Below are 20,804 nucleotides of genomic sequence, written 5' to 3' on the forward strand. Positions count from 1 at the left end.
AGGACTCTTCCACCATGATTCCATTACTGTTCCATAAAAACTCATTCATGCCTTTTTCAGCATGGTGGAGAAGTTTCTTACAGTCATGAGATACCTGAACACTGAAACTTTGCGAGTCAAGGAAAGAGAAAGGAAATGGGCACAGGGGAAAATATTTGAGGGAAATGAATCCATCAGTGCTGAGCTTGCACGGTTACAAGAATCTGCTGTGCATGGGAGTTGTTGAGAATCCACAGAGATGATTCCAGAACAGAAAGGCAGAAATTTCAGGCTAAAGTCCCTAAACTTCCCCTTTCTGAAATGCAGGATGCCCTGGGATTTGTTCCCCCAGAACAGTTCATGTTAAAGTGCTGCTCCTGTAGACGTAAGCGTTGGGGCAATGGTCACGAGGGCCCCAACATTCCAGGGGTCGTAATTCCCTGGGATGACACTAGAGGGCGCCTGTGACTTGGGCCCAGGGTAACTGGTGGGATGACTGACAGCATCAAGCCGTCACCTTGCCACTGTCCCCGCATCGTAGCTACTGCGTGCAGAGTATCCTGTGTGTGCACCTTGCCATTCCCAGGTGAGATCCCACCCTGGGTCCCAAACACCTCAAGGGCCAAATACCCATTGCATTGCCATTTTAAATGTATATTTTTGTTATTGAAGGTAGAGCTGATATACACTATTATTGGTTTCAAGTATACAACATAGTGATTCAACAAATGATCTCCCACATTATTAAATGCTCATCCCCACTAGTGCAGTTACTGTCTGTCAACCTAGGAAGATGCTACAGCGCTACGGACTACATTCTCTGTGCTGTACTTTCATCCCTGTGACGAATTTACATTATGATTGAGATTTTGTGCCTCTTTACCCCCTTCTTGACCCTTTACTTCCTTCTCTCTCGGACCTTTTTCTATCTACACGCAATGAGCTTTAAAGAAAGCATCAGTTTCCTTCCAGGACAGCACATTGTAATTTCTTGCGTTTCAAATACATTTTTAAAGGGAAGTGGTACTTACACCTCACTCAGCAAGGCGTGGTCACTGGTGTTGGTGGAGAAGTGCTGCTCCAGAATGGCCACGGTGCCCGCAAGAGCCACATGCCCACAGCCACAGAACAAGGCGACCCCAGAGAAGCAGAGGATGGTGGCCACCAGAGAGGCATAGGGGACTCCTCCCAGACACTTGATGCAGCACTCAAAGCAGCCTGGACCCAAAGGAGAGAAAAATGCAGCTGTTGTGGACAAGATGCCTCCAGTCTCACGAACACCACACATAGCAGAGAAGGTTCCACTTTTCCATCTTCCCTCTCATGCTCTGTGGTTAATGGCCCAACATCCCAAGGGCCAGTGGGGTAGTGGGCATCACCTCACAGTCTGTGGGTGAGGACAGTAGGGCTCCAAGAGGGAAGGTACCTTAATGTGCTCGGGGCAAGTGGCAGAACAGCCACCTGAGAAGGCATTATGGAGTAAGTCACACTTCCAGAGCCTCCCGGCGGGCCAGGGGCCAGGGGTGGAGGGGTGGAGGGGGCCTGCCCAGGTAACGGTGCAGAGCAATCATTCCACTAACACAGTCAAAAGAGGACAGCGTGAAGCTGCAGTTCTGTGAAGAACAGTGGCCCTCAAGTCCCCCCAGCCTCAATCTGCTGGGTTTCCAGTACCTCCATTTCCGTAGCAGCCAATGGCTTTCCCCGAGCCTTTGCTATGCTGGGCAACCAAGAGAATCAAACACAGTAGGCATACTGCTCCTGGCCTCACACATACATCTATGTGACCATTTTGGGAAGGTGATGGGTATTTTGGTCCCTAGAGATATCAAGTCACCATGATCCACTCAAGTGCGTCCACTCAGGTCTCCCTCATGTCAGTGTCAGGAATCACCCTCACCTTATTTAAGAAAGATATCCACCCCACCACCAGCTCCAGGCAGCACAGCATTTCCCGCCCCCCCTCCTCCCGGGCTTCTGTGTGCCCACGGCCCCAACACACGTTCACAGTAAGAACCCTTAGCTGGTGGGTGACATTTAGGTAAGTGAGGAGGGAAAAGGAACAAGGGGAAAAAAAAAAAGAAAATGAACATCCATGAAGTGAAATGGAGGAGAGATCCACAACCCACTCTTCACCTTGAGAAGAGTCTCTTCATTTTAAAATAAACCTCTACTTGAGCGGGCCATAAAGACCTCCCTGCGGGGCAGGGCCGCTGACATGCCCAGCCCGGAGCCCTTTACACTTCGGCTGGAGCGGTGCTGGCCTCCGGTCCCTGTGGATATTACCCAGGCCTGTAAGGAGGTGGCCTGTCAGGGGACACTGGCTGCACACGGGGGTTAACAGCCATCCAGTGCACTTCATCTCTACCAGGCAAGCACGCCAAGCCAGCTAAATTCCTTTCCCCCGAAACGGTCTTTATAGCAGACAGGAACTGCTGCCCAGCACACCACGCTGGAGACCGACGTCTCCATTTTGATGAGCGTCCTACTCGAAACTAGCATTTGCTTCAACCTACCACAAGAGGTGACTCTAATCTCATTATACCGCATGAATCTTCAGTTCATGGGAAAATTTAAAGTGCCAGGACTTGAGGAGAAAGTGATGCTTTTTTATGAATCAGGGACTGGTGCTTTCTCTTATTTTAATACATGCCCAGCTGCTTTCACGAAGACCAGCCTCCTTGAAGGGGATCTATGCAAGGACATAAAATGGGACCAGCACTCTATCTGGGTCCACTTCACTAGCAAGTCAGGGCCTTAAAAAGAGCTCTGGACACTTGAGGCTGGGAACAAGCATGCTGGAGCGCCATCTTGTCACATGCCTTCCTGGGAGCTGAGAGGAGGGCAGAGGAAGGCAACTGCAGGTCCAAACTCTCTGGGCTCCCGGAGCAAGAGAACCGAACCCCACCACCAGGGTGCCGTTACAGAAAGGCCCTTGACCTGCACGCCTTGTACCATTCACCATGTTCTCAGCCCTGCTGACGATGTGAAGAACAAAATGAATGCCTGCTTCCCTGGCTAACGAAGTTCCTTGCTGGATAGAGATGTGTGGCTTTGGGACCACGCCGTCTAACACAGTAGCCGCTAGCACAGGTGGCTATTGAAATGATTAAAAGTTAAATAAGATAAAAACTTCACTTCCTTATTTGCAGTAGCCATATTTCACATGCTCAACAGCCACCCTATTGGACAGAGCAGATATAGAACTTTCCATCACTGCAGGACATTGGAAGATACATTGTGACTTGCCAGATATTCAGTTTTCTGTGATGTGAGCTGGGTTCTGGGCTGTACTTTGGATTTCATTAGTTCAATACGTTTTGAAGACCTACTGGTGCTAGGTACTGTGTGTGGCACTGAGGTTACAAATCTGAGCTAAGACATCATTTTCAAGGAGATCAGTCTAACGCTATAGGCAGAAAAGTGATACAGTTATTACAGTACAGTGCGATCAAGGCCAAGATACTGACTGCTGGAGAGCCAGTGGGCGGTGGGTGGGGAGGAACGGGAGGGAGAAGGACAGGAAGGAATAGAATTCACACTGGAGAGCGACCAGGAAAGGCTTTCCACAGAAAGGCCTAGTGTGCAGAACACATAAACAGCCGACATGGTGACACTGATATATAATCTGATAAGATATTTTTGTGCATATATTTTAATAAGCCCACACCCTTGCTCATCAGCTGGAGTTAGGTTAGTTGTCACAGCATAGTGCACTTGCCCTTTAACAAAAGAACTCAGCCCTCCTAATCCAGAGTTGCCACTTCAAAACACTCTTTTATCCAAAGGTTACAGCATTCTGCTTCTTGCAAAGGAAGTTTCACGGCTGCTCCCTGGCTCAGCAAGACAGACGGGGTTAAAAGAATGATGTTGCTCAGTCCACCACCAGATCATGGCTAAAGTTTCCCTCCAGTTTCTCTCTCTCAAGGACTCCTTCTACCCCATACTCTGGGTCTCATTTTACGACAGCAGGAAAAACCCGGGCTTGAATGACTTGGGGGATTACTGCAAAGGGCTGTACTCTTTCAGCAGATGCAAAGCTCTCACGTTTTCGCACATGAGTTTATTTGCACCTGTAGGAACTCTGGCTCCTGCAGAACAGAAGCCACCATGTTGGACATCGTTCCACACATGCAGATAAAACTCTTATGGGTGCTGCCAGCCAGTGTGAGTAGAAGCTTGCAGGATATAACATGGGAACACTTTACAGGAAACAATATAGCTGGATGCAGAGCTTAGTCTAGCTTGGTTGACCAGTTATCTGCAGGGCTAAAATTGCATGTGTGGTGGATATCCAACCACTCATAAGAGGATCACTCCACATTGTACCTTCTATGCTAATCTAGAAGCTCTCTTATCCACCGTGTGTAAGATATCTGGGAACACTGGGCAGTAGGGTTGTGTGCCACACACTTATCCCAGAGAAACCAAAACTGCAAAAAGAAAAACCTAAATATATTTGCTAAATGTGGATATCAATACCATTAGCATCCTCACGCTAATAGCATTCTGACTAGAAATGCAGGTAGGTGGGTGTGTACGAGGCATGGGTGGTAGTGGAGGCCAGGACGGTGATGTGTGTTCGGGTCTGCCTCACAGGCATGTGATCTGTGCAGTTCCATGGGCCTCCATGCTTGGCTTAATGCTCTTATTGCCATCTTGAAATTCTAAATAATTTTTGAACAACAGTATCTGAATTTTCATTTTGTACTGGGCCTGCAAGTTATGGAGCCAGTCCTGGGCGTATGTGTGTGGGAGGAGGCAGAAGGGGTTCTTTTTACTTTATGTGTCCAAACGACCATTCTGTTGTATTTTACAGTGTTAATATAGACAAACAGACCAGAAAGGCAGCTATCGCCTTGCCGCACTATCACTCTGCGTACAGTGACCATCAACTCTACATGTACTAGAATGAATGACTTCCCCTTGACTCTGAAAGGGAGTGGCAATCATCCACATAGTACCCATCACAGAGTGGATACTCAAAGTTCTCGTGAACCAGGGGTTAGCAAATTTAGTAAATTACAGCCTGTGTTTTTGTAAATAAAGTTTTACTGGAACATAGCTATGCCCACTCACTTACAAATGGTCTGTGGCTATTTTTGCCTGACAGTGGCAGAGTTGAGTAGCTGTGACGGAGACCACATGGCTTACAAAGCCTGAAATAGTTACTAACCACAGACAAAGTTTGCAGAGCCACATCCAGAAGCACAGATATTCAGAGTGTGGTCCCGGGACCAGCAGCAGCAGCATCTATCATTAGATTAAAAATGCCCTTTCCTGGGCCCCACCCCAGAACAACCAAGTCACAAACTCTGCGGGGTGGACACACTGATCTGTGTTTTCATGAGGCTTCCGCGTGGTGTTCCTGCGTGCTCAAATTCGAGAGCCACTATCCTACAGAATCACACAGCTCCTTGCTGTGTCAGTTCCACCTGCTTTCTTTTATCACCGGCCAAGTTCCACTACAATAAAAATCTAACTCCGCACAATGATTCCTGGCTTCTGGCCAAGGTGGAGTCATGGGGATCTAATTCATTCTCCTGCTTCAAACAACGGAAACACTGGACAAGATATATGAAACAATGGTCTTCCAGATATTAGACTCAGGCTATGAAGAACCATCCGTGGCTAATGAGTCAATTATTAAAAGAAATATACTCAACCAAAGAATCAACATTCAATGCCCTGTAATGCTCTTTGAAGCAACAGCTAGCATAGGTTCACCTGAAGGCACAGCTCAGGCTCAAAGGAGAAACTTCTCCCCTGACCTTGCTGTTATCATCATCCCGGGTACTGGGGTCTCTTACAGGCCTAATTTAAGTGAAGCTGTCAGTTAAGCAGAGTCAGACATGGGTGAGGAAGACAGCATTGGGCGGCAGGGAGCAGCTGTCCATCCATTCATTCCATTTCCTTCAACTAGCGTGTGTTCAATGCGCAGCAATGGTTTTGATGTCTGGCGCACTGGGCTGGGTGCCGGGGACTCCAGGGGAGCTAATATGAGTGTGCTCTACACTCCAGTGGAGTTCGCGGTCTGTGGGGGAAACACATATTAACTAACTTGTGTTAGCTCAAAAGTGCTAGGAAGGCAAGCAATGGGGACCTACTTAGGCTTCTGCGGGTGGCCAGAGATGCTTCCAGAGCTTAAATATGAAGGATGGATTTGAACCCACTCAGTAAAGGGAGGGAAGGATGGGCTAGGGAAGCTGCTCTGGGAAGCAGGAACAGCGTGATCAAAAGCTGTATGGTGGAAGAGAGCAGGGCACTTTCCAGGGCACGGAAGCAGCTGGAATACAGAGTTTGGAGCAAGGAAGGGGCAGGGAAGGCAGGAGGGGCCAATTCATACCTGACCGCAGAGGGCTTCCTAAGCAGCCTTAAGGATTCTGGACTTTGTCCTCGGAATCATATGAAGCTGTTGAGCAATCTAACCAGGGGAACAGATCAGGGTTGTAAAGGATGTTCCGATGTGCCAGGAACAAAGTGGCTGTGCAGATGAGTAGGAGTGTGGGGCACAGTTCAGGAGACAGATAGGGGAGCTTGGGCTGGGGCAAAGGTACTGGAGGGGCAGGAATCCAAGGGTCTGAGAGACATGAAGATGCCAAATGGGCTCCACAAGGTGTGGTTTTGATGCCAGGGTTGCGGATGGACTGCTGAGTACCCAGGATGCCTCCTAAATGCCCGGCATGTTGAACCAGATGGGTGTTGTGTTGTTGCCTGAGCTGGGGGTGACCAGAAGGGGGCAAGGCTTGGCGAACAACATGTTGAGCTCAGTGTTCAACATGCCAAATCTGAGGTGAGTGAGTGTCACCTTAAGGGAAGATTTCTGGTAGGGGGCTGGATATGTGGGTCTGTAGCCCAGAAGAACTCAAGTTGGATCCTGTCAGTTTCATTCTACTCAACAGCAACAAAAACAGGCAGAGGTCAAGAAACGAGAGGAGGGGATCATAAAGTGCCTTAGACCCTTGGCTTTGCAAAATGAGGTCCTTGCCTGAGCAGCATAGGCTTAAGCAGGGAGCTTGGGAGAAATGCAGAGTCTTGGGCCCCACCCCAGACCCACTCAATCCGAATGCACAGCCCCCAGGTGATCTGCGTTCGCAGCGGGTTGGAGAAGACCTCTCTGGTCAACAGTCCCATTTTCCAGTCTCAGGTGTGCATTCCTGAGTCCTTTTGTGCTCAGATGGGTTTGGGGTTTTCTCCTTCAGAGGGGGCCACCGGGCTTGGCTGGAACATTCTAGTTACTTGCAAATGAGAAGGCAAGTACCAGGTCCTGCAACAAAGACAGACTAAGCGCCCAAGTTGTCAGCTGTCTTGATTGCTGCGTTCTTAGGGTAAATTCCTAGGAGTGCAATTCCTGGGTCAAATGGTAAGTCTGTTTTGAGCATTTTGATGTACCTCCATACTGCTTTCCACAATGGTTGAACTAATTTACACTCCCACCAGCAGTGTAGGAGGGTTCCCCTTTCTCCACAGCCTCGCCAACATTTGTTGTTGTTTGTCTTTTGGATGGCAGCCATCCTTACTGGTGTGAGGTGTGTCAGCTGTCTTGAAAGAGTGCAACTAGAGTATGCCTCTGTGGAGCCACACAAATCCTGCTGCCCTGAGGATTTCAGACAGAGACGCTTTAGTGGGGTCCTGCCGTTGGGGTCTGAGAAAACAGGTATGCAGTCACGTGAGGACAGACTCGGGATGGTCCCCCACCACAGGGCAGAGGGTGCCTCCACAGACTCAGGCTATGCCTGGGATGAGGAGTTGCAGCAAGCCTGGCGTCTTTAAATACCGAGGTGGTGCCCAGGCCCAGCAGCGCAGCACACTGTTAGAAGGTTAGGCTGGCTAAGGACGGCTGATACTTTTCTTGGATATTCCCTATAAATCCACAGACTTGAGTTTTCCCAGGCTCCAAACCAGCAATGACCACGTTAATTAACAGAACCAGAAAAGGCAAGGAAAGCAGTTTTTTGATGACTGTGATCTACGAATGTTAAAAAAAAACAAAAACCCAATGCCAGGCTTTTTAGCACATTTTACTAATAATTCTCAGTAACTCTCAGCAAACTCCCTAAACCTCTGTTAGGCTAATAATATCTTAAGCCTTCATTAAGCCGGTCTCTGGGATCAAAAAGAATTTTAGGGTTTTGATTCACACAAAACCTCCAGTGTGCATTAGCCTAAGACAGTTTAAATATAAACCACATAGTAGGGAGAAAAAATACACATCAGTGCCTCTAACTCTCAATGGCCATTTTGTCTCCAGCTTCTCTAGAACCTTTTGTGCAGAACAACAGAATAAAACACGTTTTGTCCTCAGGCTGGCGGATGGCCGTTGCCATGGCTGAGTTCATAACGGCCCAGTGATTTGCCCCAAGTTGTCTGTGATCCTGGCTGCAGATTTAATGCTGGCTCAGAAGGAGGGCCGGCAGGAACAAGGGCGCAGATTCTTCCCCCAGGAATGAATGTCACACACACAGACACATGCCCTGTACACGCGGCCTTCCCTGCTACTTTACTGATTCCTACTGAGCCACAAAATTAAAAAGAAAAGGAGAACTAACAAGGTTTGCAACTTTCAAACAACCAGCAATGGGAAGATGGAGGCAGAGAGAATCCTGCTTAGGAAAAGCAACAGTGAATGTCGGCTGACGAAGGCCTCCCTGGTTCCGGGGTGGCCTCGCCAACAGTTCTCGACAGGGGGCAACTGTGCCACCCTGGGGACATGGAGCACCGTGTGCATGTAGTTTTGGTTCTCACAGCTTGGGAAGGGGGTGCTCCTGGCTCTAGTGCATAGAGACCAGGGAGGCTGTGAAATATCCTACAGTGCACAGGATGGTCCTCCAACAGTGATCTGACCCCCAGTGTCACTAGTGCCAAGGTGGGGAATCTGAGACAGCAGAAACAAGAAACAATACATCGTTTACATCAGGGGCTTTCCACCCGGCATGTTGATGGAGACACTTCCAGTCAGCACAACTCAGAGGGCACTACGGGCACATAGTGGGTAGAAGCCAGGGATGCTGTAAACACCACCCAGTGTACAGCACGCCCTCCCCAACCCAAGAAAGAATGATGGGAGGGAGAATGGCACTGACTCCAAGGGTGGGAAGCCCTGCTCTACAGTTAGAATCCTGGGCTCAGACACCAGGCGTTACTGCCCAAGGCTACAATTAAAATTAAAAAAAAAGCTCCCAATAAACTTTACTTTGTTTAAAAAATATTATAAACCAGAAGGTCTCTAATTTTGCCCCCCATTAGAATTATCTAGCGAGCTTTTGAAAACTCTGAAGCCCAGACATCAGCCCTGACCAATGAAATCAGAATTTTGGGGGTGTTGGGACGTAGGAATTAGAGGTTCCATTTGAAACAAAAAAGGCCCCCCAGGTGATTTCAATGGGCACCCACGTTAGAGAACAATTGTTACAAAAGCAAGGGGCAGCAAACTGGCCCACGGGCCCGACTCGCCTCGCCACGTAATACCTGTAACGTAAGAATGCTTTTTTTACATTTCTAAATAACTAACACAGCAAAACCTCAAAGAGTAATATTTCATGATGTATGAAAAGTATATGCAATTCAAACTTCTGTGTCCATAAATAAAGTTCTATTGGAACACAGCCACACTCGTTCATGTATGTACCATGCGCAGCTATTCTCAAGCTGCAAAGGCAGAGGTACGTAGTGGCAAAAGATATTTACTGCCTGGCCCTTGACAGGAAAAGTTTGCAGATCGCTGCTCAAACTTAAAGAGCAGTGTGTCTCCAGCTTTAATGTGCATATAAATGTCCTGGGGATCTCATTAAAATGTAGATTCTGTTGAGGCAGGTCTGGGGAGAGGACACTGCTTCTGTCAGTTCCCCTCACCACCAGTGCTGAGCCACAGGGGTTCCCACAGTGGGGGGGTCTGTGCAGCCCCAGGAGACCCTGAGACCCTTTCAGGTGGTCTGTGAGGCCAAGACTTTTCATAATAGCACTAAGATGTTATTGACTTTTTTCACAGCGTTGGCATTTATTTGCACCAGTAAAACTGCTGATGGCTGAGCGCGAATCAGACAGCGGCACCAGAGTGTCCGAATCAGCAGCGCATTCTTTACCACCATGCACTCGCAGCTCAGGCAGCAAAAATACAATAGACAGTGTCACTGTAAAATGACACTTAAAAAATTTTTTTTGATTTTTGATACAGGAAAAAATTACTAATTTTATTTGACTACAACCCCTGAGTTCACACCTTCTGATTATTCGGTGTGATGAAATGGGAAGGATACATGGAGCGCCTCTGCTGCATACCAAAGCGTGATGGTGTCCTGGGGGAGAGCTCTGGTGTCACTGAGTCACAAGTGGTGTTAGCACCTTTTTGGGGGAACATTTTTTCTTGAAAGACTGATTGGCAAGCTATAGTTGTTAAGCCTTGGGTATCTGGCAGAAATTTTCCCAAAAATGATCCCAGTGAGCTTGTCCCTTTTTAAGGGGACAACTGATAGCATTTGTTGCCAATCAGTTTTGGAAAATCTGCACCTGCCATGGTGAAGCACCAGCTTCCCAATCCTTAAAAGAATTTTTGCTGAAATTGGGGGTGAGATGAACAAGTGTGACCTTCTTGATAGGGTATAACAAAATGTGTCAGTATTTGGAAGGGCTGAACAACTCAGAGCACAATATTTTCCAAATGCCCAACATGTGATGTTACAAAATCCTTCTTGAATACAAAGCCAATCAACATAGAAGACAGAGCAACAGATTTTAATGGAATGGAGTACAAATGTTCATTGATATGGCTTCAGATTCCACATTACAAATAATCTTTAGGAAACCACGACTTGTTGAATTCGGGTGTATTACCAAGGAAGAGTTCCACAAATATATGAAAAGGCCACCAGAACACACCTCCCTTCTCCAACTACGTATCTGTTCGGTCTGAGTTTTCTTCCTATACTTCAACCCAAACTAGACGCTGCAAAATGCCTTTGAATGAACGCAGAGGTAGGGGTAAGAGGGCAGCTAATATGAATGCAGCTATTACAGAGATTTGCAAAAATGTAGAACAGTATTACTCTGCCCACTAAAGTTTTTATTTTGTTTTGAAAAGTAGTTCTATTTCCTCAAACTTGTGTATGTTAACATATAAGGGTTTATTGTTCTTATTTTAATTAAATTTATTTTTAAGAGTGTATAGGAGCCTACCATGCAAAACTTGGTAAGTGACTGGTAGAATGTGTTAAGAAGGTATCATGAAGTCAATGGGGGGGGGGGGGCTTCCTGACAAAAACTAAGTGGAAAATCACTGAAATGATAGGTAGGTGGTTTCCCCGTTCTCTTTTGACCTCCTTGGAGTTGTGGGTGCAAACTCAGCTCTTCTACTGCAAGTGGTAGTGGAATGGGTCTTCCTGAGTTTTATACAAAGGGTACAGGGTGTTTCCAACAGAGGCAGGAAGGATGAGAGTCAAAGCTTGGAGCTACTAAGCAGTGAACATCACATGACATCAGCCTGTGTGGGGTGGGCTGGGGGGGGCATGTACTGTGGCTGCAGAACCCATGGGCTCCCCCTACTTGGTGACAGGAAAGTGAAGGGGCTGTTGTCCTCAAGGAGAGAAGACAGTACTCTAGGGGACTAAGGGCACATCTCCATTTTGACATGTTTATGCACCTTGTGGCAGGGAGTCTTCTGAGACCCCTCTCCCCCAAATGACCCTGGCCCCTGATATTCACACCCTTGTGTAACTTCCTCTCCCTAGTGACCTGCATCTCTGATTAGGTTTCAAAAGACTGTGACTTCTGTCTCACTAGCTTTCGCTCACGCTCTCTCTCACTGTCTTGCTGGCATACTCTCACCTACTCTCTTGCTCTCTCTGAGGAAGCCAGCTGCCGTCATGAGGGAGTTATGGGAAAGCCCACATGGCCAAGAATCAGCAGAGGTCTTGGGCCAACAGCTAGTGAGAAACTGAGTCCTGCCAATAACCACAGGAGTGGGCTGGGAGGAGGACTGTTCCACGGTTGGGCCTTCAGCTGAGACAGTAGCCTTGGCTAACACTTTCATTAGAGACCCAGAGACAGCTAAGCTGAGCCCAGACTTCTGAGCTGCAGAAACTGAGAATACATATATATATACACACACACACACACACACATATACATGCATGCAAACGGGTTGTTATAAGACCACGGAATGGCTAGTCTTCATCCCGTTGCTCTGCTACCAGCTGACATTTCACCACTAGAGTTATTCCTTGGGGAGAAAGCACTGTCCATGGAAGTCCCCAGATAAAATGCAAGCATGATGATCTTCAGAGAAAATGTCGTCCCACCTCAATGGCTCTCTGACACCAGAGCTTTCTGTTTAGTGCAAAAGCTATTTTATAAAAGTTTTTGATGGACATGGGAACCTGTGGGAGTGTGTGTGGCTTATTTGTGAGTGAACAGGGCACCCGAAAGGACTCAGGCTGGGGAGGTAGGAGGACTGTCGCCCGTAGCAGCAGCTTTCAGCTACTCGCCCACTGCTTCCCGGCATCTCCAGTTAGCCCTAGGGGTGGCAAAAGACCTCCAAACCAAATTAATTTTAATTAGCTGTAACTGAAAACATGTGACACAAGGGTATCATAAAGGAAGCAAAGACCAGATGTCACTCTTTCTACAAGACTGAGAATCACTGCTTTGAATCATGCAAGTGGTGTCCCTAAAACCAGATGTGCCTGACAGAAAGCTCCCCATCACCACTCAATACTGATCGATCTGCTTTTCATCTCTGCTTTCCTTGTTTGCCTACTCTGAGCTGAGAAGCAGACACAAGACCCAAAGGCAAGTGGAATTCTAGCGCACAGCACAGACACAGTCAGCCGCTGTTACACCATCAAGCGCTAGTCACATGCTAACAACAGCTGATAAAAAATGAACATTCAGAAACAATGAAGAAATTATATTTACATGGTTGACATATTAGCCTTTCATAAATTAGCTATAAAATAGTTAAATGCTCTATATGGCCCATTCTTTTGTGAAAACTGTAGGTGATTTGAAAATGAAATAATTGATTCATAGCAGAAAACAAAATGCAAAGGGCTCTTAAAAAAAAAAAACCTCAGAAACATTATAGCATGAACTTGAGCTGTAATACACTCACACTGTGTCCAAAGTTAACCTCCATTTAGCCTGAAATACTTTGAGTGACTGGAAGCCCTTAGGCAGACCCAGATCTCCCCTTGGCTTATGTTGTGTAAACAAAGGAAGCTTCTCCAGCCAGCCTCTGGGGAGCAGAGAAACTCCCCCTCATCAGAGCCCACACAACATGATTGGACTGCTGCTTAGAGTGGACAGCCAGCCGTGGACAGAGGCTCCATGATGCACACCGAAGATGAAGGTTTTATCCCCCCTTGAAATACAGTTCAAGTGTTTTCAGAGACTATCTCAAACTGAATGGCCTCATAACCTCAGGTTAAGAAAGAGTGGCACTAAACAACAGCAACAAAAATCTACTAGTATTTCTCAGGACTCTCATATGCACAGGTGTCACTCTGGGAAGCGGAGCCGGGAGACAGAAGTCCAGGAGCCGCCTTCTCAGGTCACACCTGGGCAGGTGCACAGAACAGACCAGTGAGACCTGAGTCCTGGCAGTGAAGAAAGAGATACACGCCTGCTTATCCCTCCCTCCAGTCCCTGCCCTCTGTGGCTTCTCAGGAATCCCTTCTTGGCAATGGAAAGCCCAGCAGTGGGCTTCCTGCCAACGCGTCAACGAAGCGCCTGCCCCATGCCCTCCCCGCCCCTTCTGCTGTCACCTGCGGGGGACAGGGCATTCTTTGGGCTTCTGAATATACCTATGGCCACCTTAATCCGGGCACCAGAGCAATTCGGGTTTGGGAGACCGGCTGTGGCCAGCTGGTGACGGGGCAAGGGGATGGTTTTTCTACTTAGCTGAACTGCAGATTTCCCAGCGCATGCGAAGGCGCTCTCGGTCCATTGCCTTATAGCCTACGTGAAGCAGCAGCATCTCGTGAGTCACTGGGTTACAGCAAAGAACATGACGAGGGACGTTTGAGAACTTCTCCCAAGCTCCCATCCACGACTTTCTCCTCGCCCTCTCTTTGCCACCCGTTAACAAGCCTTTCCCACCTCCACTGCTCCTCCCGGCTCCCAAGCTTCTAAACAAAGGAAGAAGGCGGCATGCTTTGAGAAAAATAGCTAAGCGAATCCGAGGTCCCTCTCCTCCAAACCACCCAGGGCTCAGGGCATAGGACTGGCAAGCCTCACACACGCCTCCCCACAAAGCGAGAGAGGGAGAAGAATGGATACCTTCAATAGTTCTGTCTTTTCTAAAGAGATTTCTAGATATCGTGAGGCTGAATTCACTTCTTCAGCTCCTTCCTGTCTTCTCTCTTTTAGTGCTTCTCAACTTTCATGTGCATAGGAACCATCTGGAAATGTTCAAATTCACATTGTGATTCTGCAGGTGGGGCAGAGCCTGAGACTCTGCATTTGTAATAAGCTTGCAGTTGATGCCAATTCAGCCAGTTCACAGACCACAGACCACACTTGGAACAGAGGATCGAAATTCTCTTGACTACACGGCGAAGCCTGTGTACCACCACCTCCGGCGGCCGATGGAAGAATTCCGAACACGGTAAGCACAGTATTCCACCGAACACAAACGCGGCATGAACTGCGCCTTCCTTCCCTCGGCCACCATTCAGACGTAGGGCCCAGACGGCGTCACTCAGATTGCCCATGTGGCCCTCTAGCCTATGATTCCCTGTAGTCCTGGGAAGGAGATGGGTATTACCTGGCCAAAGAAGTTAACATATGAAAAAACAAGGAAAGCAAAACAAAGCAGATGGTGAGGGATTAACTATCCAAGTCCTCAAAATGTAATTCTACTGGGAACTTAGGCCAAAAAAGAAAACCATGAAAAGATCAAGGCAGAGGAAACTGGGCCCACCCTGGTCCGTGCTGCGGGGAGGAGGCGGGTGGGGGTCGGGTGGCCTCTCTGTAACAGCAGCATGGACGGCCTGGACAGCCTGTGTCAAACCTCTCTCCACCTCCCCCCCAGGAAACAAACACAACTGTTAAAAAAAAAAAAGGCACAAGGGCCATATGGAACTCTCTATTTTTTCCCTCACACCATCTGGTTTGGGATCTAAGTACAGGATGGCAACTGCGTGGACTGCAGAGCCAGCACGATCTCCGAGCAACCGGGCAAGCGGCCCCGCGGCGGGGTGCGGGCTGCGTTCCCTGTACTCCCCTCCCTCCGCACGGCCTCTCCGGCCGCCTCTGGACCCACACACGGTCCCACGGCGTGTGCAGAGAGGCACATTTTTTTCAATGACTTCGGTCAATGCACACGAAAAGTCAAAACTACCTGTGGGTACAGACCGTCTCAGGACCTGGGAAGACGAGGCTATAAATCAACTTCAGTGATTTTTGTCCCCGCCCCGCCCTGCCCCCGACGAGAACCTGCATGACATGAAATGCGCCAGCAACCTGACACCAGCAGGATTCTGCAGTTTCTCCTCCTGCCGTTCCCCAAATCCCCAAATGCTGAAAACGAATTTGCGTGTTGGTGGGTTGGGTTTTTTGTTTAGCTCGCCCGGAAGCAAAACCTGTTCTGATCCAAACTTACCAGGTGATCCAAACTCCACCTGGACAGCCAAGAGGCTGTTGACAAGGCTCCTGCCCAGCTGGAGCTCCCAAGAAAGATAAACGCGGTGGGTCTGTGGGAGCACCAGACCGTGCTGGTAGCACCGCGTAGTACGCGCTCTAGGTACCGCGTTACTTGTCAAAAACCCAAACTCTTCTGAATTCTGAAACAAATCGGCCCCAAAGATTTCAAAGAAACTGGAGCCTTGTATTTTTCTTCTTGGCTGCCGCTGCCGTGCAGAATGCCCGTGTTCTGCTGTTTGGTTGTAGGGTCAAAAGCACGTGAGTGTGATTCCAGGCCTCTTCCAGGCAACTGCTCCACAAGGAAACGAAACTTTGGCAAGAGCAATTGATAGAGGGCTTTCCCTCTAATAACATATTGACGTTTACTCTTTACCACACAATCTAGCAAAGACTCTTAGTTTTTAACTCGATTTCCAACTGGCCTGATGTTTTCCAAAGAATTCTTAAAATGAAGACCATTCCCGGTCAAGCAGTGGTGTCTGATGACTTTGTCATGTTAATACCCTCCCCCGCACCTCCACCCCCACTGAATTGTGCATATCTGATGCTGCTTTTATCTGGGGGGTGGGGCTTTAAAAAAACTGCTTTGACATAGTTTACATATAAAAGTCACCCGTTTTAAGTGTACAATTCAATGATTTTGAGTACATTTACAGTGTGTAACCATCGCCTCGATCTAACTTGGAAACATTTCCGTCACTCCAAACAAGATCCCTTGTACCCACAAGCAGTTAGACCCTGCTCCCCACATCCCCCAGCTTCTGGCAAACACTGCTTTCCCTTCTGTCTCTATGGATTTGCCTCTTGTGGCCATGTCACATAAATGGAGCCACACCACATGTGGTTCCTTGTGTCTGGCTTCTCTCACTCAACATGATGTGTTTGGGATTCATCCATGTTGTAGTATAAATCAGCACTTCATTCCTTCTTATTATTGAATAGCATTCCATTGTATGGATAGAGCATGTCTAATGGCAATTTTTAAAAGATTCCAGAACTCTCTCTGTTCTTTAAAGGACCTATGAGAACAAATGTCTGATGTCACGTCTTGTTCACTTTTTCTAACCAGCACTACACAGGCACACACCAAGCTGGTGCCCAATAGCCACGTGCTGAATGAAGCAATGCATAATTCAAGGTATAGAGAACTAAGTCCAAAATCAGATTTCATGTTAATTAAGCTAAAGCCACAACTTAGCTTTTAAGAGAAAAAAAGTGTTATTAAATTAATTATAGGTGTTATGACTTTGTGATTCAATGGGCGTCTTATGCTGTGCCTCAGAATTGCTCTTTCTAGAGTTGTAGGTTCTACACTCTCATTTCAGATTTATTCCTGAAAAAGTAAGCAACTGTTTGAGAGAAATGGCATTACAAGTTCACACAAAAGCATGGCAATACTTTAAGCCTGCGGTTGTGTTTATTGGACAGACCACCATCCCTTTACAGCCACATGTTAAGTAACTTGAAGTACTGATTCTAGCTGACTGAGCTGAGTTTACGACACACGTAGCCTTTGGGAATGTGGAGGGTGGACGTCCTCGTTGCCCAGCATTCTCCCCCTTTAGGGTCCCCAAATGGGCTGATGCATGTTTCACCTAGGCCCAGCACCTAGCAGTTCTGAGAGACCCAGTGGACCTACCTGATGGGACCAAATAACAGTTATCAGTTCTCATGTCATGGGCTTCGAATTCCCCCTCTCAAAGGCAATGACTGACGTTTACAACAGCGTGGCACGAGCAGAGGGGCCAGGAAGCCATTTGGGGACACTCCCGGTGCTCCTGGGGCCAAGGGTCCTGAGTGTCCTGGCCCAGTTCACGGTCCCATGGAGGACATGTGCGACACTCCCTCCCTCTACTGGTTCAGACACTGCAAATTTCGTGGTTACCCCAAAATCATATCTCATTGTACCCTGCTCCCTTTGAGAAGAAGAGGTGAGGGGAAGGAAGGGGAGGAGGGAGAAGAAAGAGGTGAAAGATGGGGTGGAATGGAGAGGAGGAGAGAAAAAGAAAGATGATTACAAAAATTGTAAAGGGCCAGTTCCACCCACGCTCTTGTGAACAAATTAATGCATCAAACAAAACATAAAATATCACCAAACGGAAAGAGCCATTCCAAATAATAGTAAAGATAACAGTTGACTTGCTATTAGAATTCACCCCGTGGCTTTATTTACCTGGACTGCTCAAGGGGCCAGCCCTGTCCCCCAGGGTTGGCACAGGATGGTACTGGTGGTTCTTTGAGCCTGGGTACATCCAGTGGTACCTGCCAATTTCCATTTCAGCTCTGCTGTTCACTGCCAATTTCAGGTGGCAAAGAGTCAGTGTCTCTATCTCCAGCAAAGATTCTATATCAGCATTAGCATTTATTCTTTTACCATATAGTTAAAGGAAATGGGGAGTTTAGACAATAAGCTATCAAAATGCAGCCTTTTGGACCATCTTATCAACCAGCACCATAAACTGAGAATGTTACTGTCTCCTCCTCCATTTTCAAATTTAAGTTTATAAAAGTCACCAAAATTGTCTTTTCTTTCCTTATTTTCTCCACACCCCTCCCCCCCAACCCACCTCTTAGAATGCTCACTTGGGGCAGACACTATTTATAGTGATAATCTGGCTTCTCACAGTAATATTTTTCTTGAACCAACTGAGCACCGTAATTATTGCAACAGAACAAGCAAAGGTGAATACAGGCTTCCTCTGCGCGATGGGACCCGGTTACAGCCTTGAAAATCTGGCAAATAGCCCTGCGATCTGCACAGTCTTGCAGGAAACTCACACCCTCCCACTGACATCTGTGGCATCCTCTCACCCTCACCTTAAGCTCAGTACTTCAGAGTCTAGAATGTTCTGGATTAAATCCTGTTCCAGTCATCTCCCAGTGTTTGACAGAGAAAGAGCTGCCGGTCTGGGGCTCGAATCACTGCTCACTCACACAGGGTGGCAAGTGGGGCCCTTGGAACTCAGGTCCTCCTCTGAGACTGTGACTACACTTCCCACTTCTTAGGGGATTGGAGAGAAAAATATCTACCAATTTGCCCAACACAGAGTACACTGCTGGTAACTAGCAGTTGAACCACCCCTTGAAATATCTTGAAACTACTGAATTTTAAACTAGCTGACTCTAAACCAGCAGTTACCCCTGAATTATCTTGAAAGCCCTAAGAGGTCATAAGGTCACTGTGGCCAGTTTATGCCTGAGGATCCCGTAAAACCGAGGAAAGGGGTATGCCCTCTGGGGCGGCACAAATGCTTAAGGATAAAAAAATGATTGGGACACCGCCATGGGTAACTATTGCTGCTCCATTTGGCATCTCTGACCTCCAAGGACACAAATAAGCAAACCACCCCAGCGGGCACGAATGGCCCCCCACGGCCCCCCACACTCCCAGCTCCACTCTCCACACCCCGAGAGCTTTCCTTTCCCACTGGGAAGTGGAGACCCACTTTTCTAGGTGGTGTTTTAGAGAAAACTTTTTTGGCTTCAAGGTAAAGTAAAAATGTATTTTAAAGACATTTAAAAGGGAAAACAGAGCTGCTGGGACAAGATCAGATCCGCACTCTGAAACGGTCTGCTGCTGCTGTTTTGGTGGTGAGGAGAGCCGCAGTCACAGGGCTTCTTCTGCAAAGCACACCGCACTGGTCCCCCCGTAACCTGCAGCCACATGGCCTGTCCCAAGTGCCCTTCAGCACAAGTACTATGATTATACCATCTCTGCAAGCGCACACAGCCAGGGCGATGGGATGGCAGCTGGGGAGGCACATCCGGGATGCACCAGGGCAGTTTGACCCCAGAGGGCACAGTTCCGGAGCCACATACTGTGGCCTGGGCATTGGCTGCAGCTTTATGTTCTTTAGCTGAGGCACTAGTTGCCTCAACATGAGTTTTTCTGAGGTCTGTTTGGAGGGGAGCTGTGCTTCTGGCCTCCTGAAGAAATGTCACAGGTCCCAGGCTACTTTGTTATTTCAGGGTTCTTAAAAGTTCTTAACTCTCAGCCTTCCCTGAGTTTAGATTTTTGCTTTACTGTCCAGGAGATTCTCTCTCAGACATGGGTGTGTGCTACATTCTCCAGAAGCAAAGACACCTAGTGGGGCTGGTGGAAAGAACCAGAAGACAGTCAAGTCGCCTGCTGGTCTGATCTGATTTCCTCTTGGTGAAGTGCCCGTGAGCCCTCCATATCGACCTCAGGTCAGGGGAATTCCAAGTAGTTTGATCACCTTTAATCTGCAAAACTTTCATCCTCCTTTAAGAAGGGGATGAGGAAAACTTCCCTCTCTCCATGCCCAACACACAGTAGGTGCCCGGGTAAATGTCTGCTGCACACAAACATTTGGTTGAATGCAAGGGAGCGCCCTGGGACCTGGGGACCACAAAATAGACCTCCAGGTCCCCCAGCCCACTCAAGCCAGGCCATGCAAAATTCAGGGAATCTCTGCATAGGATTCGTCCATCCTCTGTCCTCATCTCCTTCCGTAAATGGGGAAGTCGCCAGACCGGCCTCTGCCACAGCAGCCGGGAGGTAGTAATGAGAAGCCATGGGCACCCAGTGCTAACATGCTGTCTGGGGAAAACATGGCAGCCATGCCTGAGATGCTTAGTTCAGCATGAAAATACTAGTGTACTCCAGCGCATGCGGAGACGGGACCGGCCAGTGGACGCGTGCTCTCCCATCCGCTGGGAAGGCCTTTTGTAAATCTTTAGACATGAAAGAAAAGAAAATTATGTCTATTTTATATTTTTGAGCCAAACCAAAAGGCATTAAATATAAAATTATTTACAACATTTCAAAGAGCACAGTATACATCTTGTTTAAAGGGACAGGGTCCCAACAATTAGAAGGGAGTGACATGATTCCCAGGAGAAGCCTCCGCTTCAGTGGTTTATTAAAATGCTGGCAATTCTGGGCAACGGTCAAGAAATGGGAACATGTATAACCCCAGGAAGACCCTGGTAGGGTAGCTTGCAAATGTTCCCCTGAGAGAGGAGAAGACAGAGATGGGCAGGAGACCAATCTATACTGTTGAAGCACAAAAGACTGTGACATCTGAGGTACTATTATTGATGGTTGGTGCTGAGGTAAGCGGTGGCTGCTGAGGGCGAGACACGACTGTGGGTGGTCAGCACCCAAGGTGGGTGTGAAGCAAACAATGGGAAGTTGAGGAAAGGAAAACAAAACAATGCCTTGTACACCT

General features: G+C 47.9%; 1 protein-coding gene across 8 annotated transcripts in view; it reads right to left on the reverse strand.

Moving 5' to 3' along the window:
- GPM6B (glycoprotein M6B) overlaps positions 1 to 20,804 on the reverse strand; it is a 142,997-nt gene that overhangs the window by 13,681 nt on the left and 108,512 nt on the right. For 5 of the 8 annotated variants that reach the window (XR_005030396.2, XM_057496101.1, XM_036912952.2 and 2 more), the window contains exons 2-3: positions 17,786 to 17,905; positions 1,011 to 1,197 (exon numbers count right to left, since the gene is read on the reverse strand). Coding sequence is in view for 7 of the 8 variants with exons in the window: in XM_057496101.1 (XP_057352084.1) it covers positions 1,011 to 1,197; positions 17,786 to 17,905 (307 nt within the window). In the remaining variant the exon portion in view is untranslated. The remainder of the gene's footprint in view (positions 1 to 1,010; positions 1,198 to 17,785; positions 17,906 to 20,804) is intronic. The other 3 variants (XM_036912957.2, XM_036912955.2, XM_036912956.2) reach the window with 1 other exon arrangement.

This window comes from Manis pentadactyla, chromosome X (genome assembly GCF_030020395.1).
Source record: "Manis pentadactyla isolate mManPen7 chromosome X, mManPen7.hap1, whole genome shotgun sequence".
NCBI lineage: Eukaryota > Metazoa > Chordata > Mammalia > Pholidota > Manidae > Manis > Manis pentadactyla.